Source organism: Acanthochromis polyacanthus, chromosome 9 (assembly GCF_021347895.1).
Source record: "Acanthochromis polyacanthus isolate Apoly-LR-REF ecotype Palm Island chromosome 9, KAUST_Apoly_ChrSc, whole genome shotgun sequence".
NCBI classification, from domain to species: Eukaryota; Metazoa; Chordata; class Actinopteri; family Pomacentridae; genus Acanthochromis; species Acanthochromis polyacanthus.
Window position 1 is genome coordinate 8,481,754 of NC_067121.1, and position 8,461 is coordinate 8,490,214.

General features: G+C 38.2%; 1 protein-coding gene across 2 annotated transcripts in view; it reads right to left on the reverse strand.

Moving 5' to 3' along the window:
- The window catches only part of LOC110966637 (cyclin-Y-like), a 31,758-nt gene extending 31,025 nt beyond the window's left edge, over positions 1–733 (reverse strand). The window contains exon 1 of one of the 2 annotated variants that reach the window (XM_022216073.2): positions 122–733. In XM_022216073.2, the coding sequence (XP_022071765.1) occupies positions 122–275 (154 nt within the window). In that variant the 5' untranslated portion in view covers positions 276–733. The remainder of the gene's footprint in view (positions 1–121) is intronic. The other variant, XM_022216076.2, reaches the window with a different exon arrangement.
- Between the last annotated feature and the right edge of the window lie 7,728 nt (positions 734–8,461).

Consider the following 8,461-nt stretch of genomic DNA (forward strand, 5'->3'; position numbering starts at 1 on the left):
TTTTAAAACTAATACCAGGATTATTAAATAACTTCAGCACATTGTTTGCGTAATTCTCAGTACAAAATGCCACGTTGACAGCCTGGTGAAATGTTTTTAGTTGTTTGTTTGTTTGTTTTACCGTCAACGTTCTCCCTGTCGCTGATGTGCTGCAGGTTGCATCCTGTCTCCTCCCTGCTCAGATCCGACTCCTGGTGGTACGACTCCAGCCTCGAGTGGGCATTTCTGCGGAGCTTGGGGCTGGCAGACACGCAGCAAGAGGTCGTGCTCCCCATCTTTTCCCTCTCTTCTAACAACCCCTAAAAGGCGGAGGCTGCTTTTGTTGCTGCTGCAAAGAAACAGCAAAAAAAAAAAAAAAAAAAAAAAAAAAACTAAAAAAAAACTGTCGATCCTTTCCGCTCAAACAGGAGCCGAAACGCGCCGGTCAGCAGCATAGACTCAGCAGAGATGACCGGAGCGCAGAGGCAGCATCCTCACAGCGGTGCCCACGGATCCTGTCAGGCTGTCACGGGGGATACGTTGCTTCCACGCGGCCGGTGGAGGCTATGAAACGGGCCGATGTGCCACCGCTATCCCGGGCATCGCGGAGCAGGACGCATCCCGGAGGCGGCGGCGCACGGTGATGTGTGGAGCGGTGAGTGTCGGCGGCTCACCGACAGGGAGGGCTGCAAATCCCCAGAAACGGTTCCGGTTCAAGTGGGTGGTTACCAACGAGAGAGCAGGATGACAGAGATGATCTGGTGATTTATTACCGTTAATAAAAAATAAAAAATAAAAAAAAATCACTGTCTGTTAATCTGCGTTTAGATGGATGGATTAAACCCCAAACTGACGATTTTATGTTCATTTTGGGAATTAAATGCGCTCACAGGAACCTAAACATGACCCCTTTTACACATGTCAAAGTTTATTCTTGTACTTATTTAATCAAAAATCTGTTTGCATTTGTTTAGTTGAGGATAAATGTGTGTTAAGAGATGATATGATAAAAGTAAACTTCACAGGTCAGATTTTAACAGGAGTTGCCATGACGTTATAGCCAAAATAAACTGATTTTCGTTAATTCTATTATAACTTATTAGATTTTGCGGTTTACATGAGCACAGTTTACAAATAGCTCCTAAGAGAAGTCAAAAACCGGCAGAATTCTGTCTTCTGGAGTCACATATATGAACAAAACCCAAATTTGGGGACTAAAACCTGTAAAATATTCTATTTTATTGAAGCACTGAGCTGCTCTGAGTCAACAAACAGCACAATAATTACTTTAAAGGGCAGGATACAGTTAAAAAAAAAAAAAGGCCCTCTGCTGGTCAACAGATAGTGATACACTTGTATGCATTCATCTGCAAAGCCTTTTAATAAATATAAATAAGAATATAAAGTGCAAATACACTATTGATGCAGTTCTTGATATTTTGGTCAGTAATTATACAAAACATTTTTTAATTAATTGCATTGCTCTTTTATTAAATATTAGACGAAGCTGACAAGAAAGTCTCATATTAAAAACCAGTGTGACATGTAAGCCTCAGAATTGACTTGATCTTCACATACATTAGGACATAGAAGAATCTACAATAAATGAGCACCTACTAGATTGAAATTGTTTTCCACCAGGGGGCAGATTAGAGCCAAATTATCCATAAATATGACTGAACATGATATCTGAGGATGTTAGAATCATACCAGATCCATCATTGTTGCCATTTCAGTTCAAGTTCCCCAGTTTTCTTTTCTTGTAATTTTGAAATATTACCAACATTAATGAGCCGAGTTGCGTCTTGTGGACACATTTTCCGTTTCTGTATATGTCTGGCCTCACCAACTTCCCCAGTATTTACTTTTCTCTCATGCCTTGTTTGTTTCTCTCCCCCACTTTATCCTCACCCCAACAGGTGAGGCAGACGGCCAACCTCGCCGAGCCTGGTTCTGCCAGATATTTCTCTATGTTAAAATGAAGCATTTTCTTCCCAGTATCACCAAAGAACTGGTATAAATGGTATCATTTGGTTTCTCTTTATAATATAATGTTGAAAGATCTTGACCTCGCTATGTGAAATGCCCAGAAATGACTTACATTGTGAATTTGCACTATATAAATCAAACACCAGACAATGTGCAACACCAAATCTTGAAAGTAACAAGAGACATGCATACTACTAACCATGCTGCATGCAAAATACATACCATTAAGTAGGTCTCTTAGCACACAATACTTCATTTTACCACATCCAAATGCAAATGTTTTCATACAACAATGTTTTTTTTTAAATAGCGGTATGGAAAAGGATATTATATTTTTTGCCAGGAGGCAAGCCCATTCTGCAGTGTCCATGTGACTGCCTTTATGATTTAATTAACTATTCTATGACTTCTACATGTCTGTCTTGTCTAAAAGCAATGAATCCAGCTAATAAGAATTAGCCACACACTTCAGGACAGTCTTAACTCAGAAGAAATTATAATTAACTCAACTAGACACATTGATTTTTCGTGTGATTTTTTGCGTACAGTCCCGATTCCATCAAAAGGAGTTCTTTGAAGCCTACCGAGGCCTCATTCTGGTATATTAAAGAGACCGATATATCTTTTAGCAACATTCTGCTTTGATAGTTATCTGGGTCAGGTGCCACTGGGATAGTTCCCCTGTATGAAAACAACCTAAAACAGCAGCTACTCAGACACAGAAAACATAATGTCTGAAGTTTTATTTTCATGAAATAAGTTCTCGATTCACTGACTTCACTAACATACTTCACTCTGGTCCAGCAAGAACACATTCAAACCTGAGCATTCTGAATATTTTTTACATGAAATGAACTCTGCACATTATTTTTTCTTCTACATATCAGTCAAAGTTTATTTAGAAAGCCCTATACAGCAGCCCAAAGGGTGACCAAAGTGCTTCACAGTGGAAAACAAGAGAATCACTTAAAAGCAACACAATAACCTCGAACAGAGATGGTGGTAAAAATATACAATAAACCAATCAAAATCAACAGCAATAAAAGGTACATACAAGTGAGTACATGAAAAAAAATGTCACAAGAAAGTGCGTTGCAGTAGTCCAGTCTTGAACTGATAACATCATGAACAGCTTTGTCAAAATCAATACGAAAGGGTTTGATTTTGACTAAAAGACACAATTGAAAGAATCTTGCTCCAACTGCTGTATCAATTTGTTTGTCATGTTTCAGGCCTCTGTCAAACATCACCCCAAGATTTTTAACAGCTGGTCTGAAAGTCGTTGTACCGGAATCCCAGATATCAGTATCCCCAAACACAAAGTTGTTTTGTTGTTTTCGGATTCATCTTCATTTAAAAGTAAAAAGTTAGATGACAACCACTCCTGAGTGTCTCTAATACAACTGATTACACTACTCAGTGCCTGTTTTTGTTGGTTGCACTGGTAGGTAAATCTGAATGTGTCAGGGGTGTGGGGTGTGGAGAACCCAGGCGCAGACACAGTAGACAGACAACCGGGAATTATAGAAAAGAGGGTTTATTTTAACAAAAACCACAACTTAACTGAAAACAAGACTGAAGTGGCTTCAACTGAACAGTGACAAAACAACCGGGCTGAGGACGACTACTCACACAAAGGAACTATGGCTGAAGGTGGAAACAAAACTAAAGTCCAAATCAAAAACTACAAAGTCCAAAAAGTGTTAATCCAGTGAGCAGGTGTTTGTCCAGAGGTAAGGAGGGAACAGAGACTGAAACTGAATGAGTCCAAGATGAGATGAGCCAGCGACCACTGAGAACAATGGCTGGGCTTAAGTACAGAGGGGGAACACAGGTGAAATGAATCCAAGCTGATTGCGTCAGGTGACAATCAGAAACCAAAAACAGAAAGCAACAGACAGAGGGAGACAAAGAGACCAAAACACAGAAGGAAAAAACAGGAAAAGATAACAACCAATACAGAATCCTAACAGAATGTTGTCCATATAACAGTGTAAAGACACATTATGGGTCATTCCAGAAAACTGGAGGACATTTGGGCTCCAAAATTTTTGAAAAATAAACTTTGTCTTTCACAATTTTCTGCTACATATTCATTCAAAATAGGTAATAAAGTGTCAAAGGCTTGATTGGCTCAGCTTACACATCAGTGGTACAATTTTTTATTCCATGTTTTATCTGTTGTTTGCTAACCCTACTCACAGTAACAGGGTTGCTAATCCATGCTAATGTTTAGTTTATTCTCAGGAGTAGAAGCTGATATTTAGCTAGCTGTTTCTGCTGACCAAGAGGACAAACTTACTGATGGAAAAAAGCAAAGAAAAACGTAAAAAGAATTTGTCTTCGCTTGATAATATGCACAACAGGGTTGCATGAAGTAGAGTGAGACATTCAAGCAAGGTTGACAATGTTATGAAAATATGAAAAATGGGAGAGAGGCCACAGCTTTGATCTAACCATTCTTTTGGAAAACTGATGATGTCAATTTCAGTGTATCATGTGATTCACTGTTTTCTTTTTCTTCTTCCAGCTAAAAAGGTTATGTTAAATTGGTTGCATGTTGTGGGACACACGTTTCATGCTTGATGTTTATTATTTAAAATGTTATGTTGATGGAAAAAAAAGTTCCTACAATTAGAAGAGACATCAGTAAAAAAAAATATACCAAAAAAAGAACTCTTAAATTGCATTTTGACTGTTTTATTTGAGATTCAATTTGGTCATCAGGTGGAGAAAAATTGCATTGGGGGGGGGGGACTCTAGACTTATTTGGTATATTAAAACATTCTTTTTTCTTAGTTTTTTAGATTTGGTCTCAGGACAAGTAAATTTAAACAACAATTGCATGTTTTAGTATTTTGTACATGGATTACCGTATTTGAAATTTGATGAGTGGGATGTAAAATGTCCTCCAGTTCTGGAATGACCCGTATGCTTTGCTCCAATTGACCCAAGTGGCAGCATATACAGGGAGAACAGGGTTGGACCAAGAACTGAACCTTGTGGCACCTCATAAGAGAGAGATGGGTCACAAATCCTACTGAAAAACTCCTGTCAGTGAGGTAGGAAGTGAACCATCTAAGTGTGGTGCTGCTGATGCCGGCATATTCGTTCAAACAAGACAGGAGGACTGTATAGTCCACCGTGACCAAGGCCGCTGTGAGATCCAACAGCACTAGAAAGAATCTGCGCAGCGTCACTGTTTTTCAGTATATAGATATGTGCATTATCTATATTTTACACATCCATAGAAAATCTGTACAAAATCGGAATTTCCACAAATGGAAAAACTGTACAATATCAAGAGGTCTTATGTATATTTCTTGTCTACCTTTCCGTTGATGTCCCTACATTTCAGTGCACATTTCACCACTGTAGGACTATTAAAGGTTTATCTCATCTGATTAAAACTGAACAGGCAGCCTGAGACAAACTTGTGAAAAAAAAAAAAAAAAGCATCTTACAGTGAATCAGAGACTGTGGTTGCAGTGGTACGTTATGAACAGCAGAGGTCCTCCTCCACCACTGCAGTGAAACTGTTTATGTTGTCAAGGTAGTGGGTTTAAGCTCATGTGTAGGCGGCTCGTCTCTAGGTGGAAATTTCCACTCCAGCCACACTGGACCCAAGGCCATGAAGATGTTTGAAAGGCATCAAAATGAAATGTTAAACAGACTCCCACACTACAACTTTTGCATTCGTTTTCTTCTTCTTTTTGGGCATAAACATAGAAAGAGACACATAATGGAGTTAGAGTTTGGATGAAGCGGTCCAGTTTTTATACTTTACACCGACTGATCCACAAAACAGAGTAAAATCCTCATTATCAGATGGAATTTTCAGATTTATTGCAATTAAAATGAATCAGAATTTAAATGATTCTTGTGGATTGGTATTTCACATGTCAGCAGAAGGCTTTGTGAGATTTCTGTGATATTTCAGCAGAGCCGGCGTTGGGGAGCAGCGCAGTCTGTTCATCAGCACAGTTTCAAGGTTTCCCTCAGAGGCACTTTTCTCCCTTTCAGCCTGTTTACAAGTGATTGAGTGAGTGTGTTTGATCAGCTACCTCTGTGAGAAGCAGACCGTCAGAATGAAGAAATGTGGGCCTTTTCTCTCATTTTCCACAAACTTTCAAAGAGTTTTTTTTTTGAAGGTTAAGACTTGGTTTTAGGATTAAGGGTCAAATTCAGTCAATCTCAGGTGTTACATGCTTAGTTGTGATGGATAAAATTAGGCTAAAGGGCTAAAAAAAATCCTAACATTGATGGATATTCTCACAAAAATCACCACACAAACATTTGTGTGCATGTATTAAGTTTTTAGGTTCAAAGGGAAATGCTGTGAGGCAGAGATCCGACCCATTTAAATTAAGAAACACACAGAATTGCCTCGGCTTTAATCACCGTCAATCCCTTCGAGGTCAGTGTTATATTGCCAGGGGTTGCTATGGAAACACCTCTTCTGCTCCTGCATCCACTTTTGAGAAATAATTTCAAGTCTCCTGAAATTTTCTTAAAAGCAGCCTTTGAACTTCATTTATTTTTGCTTCAACGCAGCTCCTTTCTGTGTTTAACATGACATGTTACCTGCATCATGAAAACTCAGAAAATGTCATAAATAATAAATATATCACAGGGACTTTGAACATGAATACAATCACTCTGCCTTGTTAGAAATTTTTTGATTTATTTTTTATCCATCTAAACAAACAAACAGATATTTATTACTTTGCAGAGCAGAACTAATTGTGCCTTTAGAGTAGCAAAGTAAAAACCCCAGTTTGGGACATTACATAAGCTGTGACATTTAGAGACTGAAGGAAACTTTAGCATCACTCCTGCTGAATAAGTTACAGACAAACAACCCCTCCTATGACCTTGAGCTACAACAAACAAACAAAAAACAGACACAGTTCTATGAAGAATCAAATAAACCATGAACAGTTTCTTGGTTGTATCACTGCCCTTCATCTCTGGGCTGTTGGAAACTGAAATGGCCTGGGTGCAGAGGACAAGGCCAGACGTTTTGCTTTTGATGCAACAAGTACGAAAGCACAAGAACCTTGAACAGACGTCAGTTTAATTTATGTATCTTGATGTCACTGAGTGTGTTTACAACCAACTGGGCTATATATTATGTTGCATAGAGAATTTTGGAATTTAAAAACTTTTGGGAAGATATTAAACTGGCCATTATTTACAGTATTTCATCGGGGGTTTTAACTTATATCATTTAATTTATAAAACTGCCGTGTATTCATTACACAGAGGCAATGTAAATGCAGCAGCTACATTGTGTGCTTTGGTTTTGGTGCCACTCATGTACATATGGTGTGTACATTACCGAATATGTTTAAATTGTATGAAGGCAGTCCTGAACTGAACATATAGAAGCTCTGAGTGAGAGCAAATGATGGACTGAACATCGTGAAATACAGGATTGAATATCATCATACTACAATGTGCTCTTGTGCAGAGCTTTGCAGGAATTTAAATCAATGATTTCACTGATTAAATGTGTTATGTGTCTAATGTCACATGTTCCACCATAAAGAAATGGTCAAAGAAAGAGATGGTTTCAATTACAACTGACAAGACTGTAGCGTACTTAGTATTTCAGTTATTAAAGATGCTATTTGTTTTAAAACCCTACATCAAAAAGTGAGACCTCAGACATCCCCTGATTAAAATATTGTATATAAGGCTGCATTTTATTGTATTTATTTGTCCGCTATGTTGTAGCTTCTCAACATCTATCATCTACCCTTCAAGCTTAGTGATTATAAATTACCCAGATCAATTAGGATTTGTTGCTTCTTATTTTGTATTTTACTCAAAGCAAATCATTTTAAATTCAGATTGTGTGAAAATGAACTGCCATAAAATGGAAAATACAGTTGTTTTCGTGGAAAGGACTTCAAACTGCATTTGTTTTAACAGCCAGCAAGGGGCGACTTCTTTGGTTGCAATATAAGTTGATTATATAGAAGTCTATGAGAAAATTGCTCAACTTCTCACTTAATTTTCTAGCTCACGAAATATTTTCCTAATAAGTTTATGATCTTTATTGCTGGATTTAGGGCTTTTTGGACACAGGATGAAGTTGATTTAGTAAATCATGGTCCCCATTTATAGGAAAATAGATGATTAAGCAGAGTATGTTTTAGGGCTGGGATGTCTTCTGATCAGCAGGTCACTATAATAATGTTGTTTTCTCGAGTTATCAGTCCAGTTTCAACATGTTAATGACTAAGCGCCAAGCTCAAGGCTGCGAAAGATGGCTGACATCACTGTTGCTACATGCATCTTTTATATATGTGTAGTAGTAATACAATAATATTTCCTGATATTATTTAAAGCTGCAGTGCGTCTCCATGTTTTGTCAACAAGAGTAATTACACCAACACTGCTGATGCATACTTACGGCATATGCTTCACCGTCAGTCGTTTCTTTTTAAGGCTGTAATCCTTCCTCTGCAAGCCGAGCTTCTCCGAG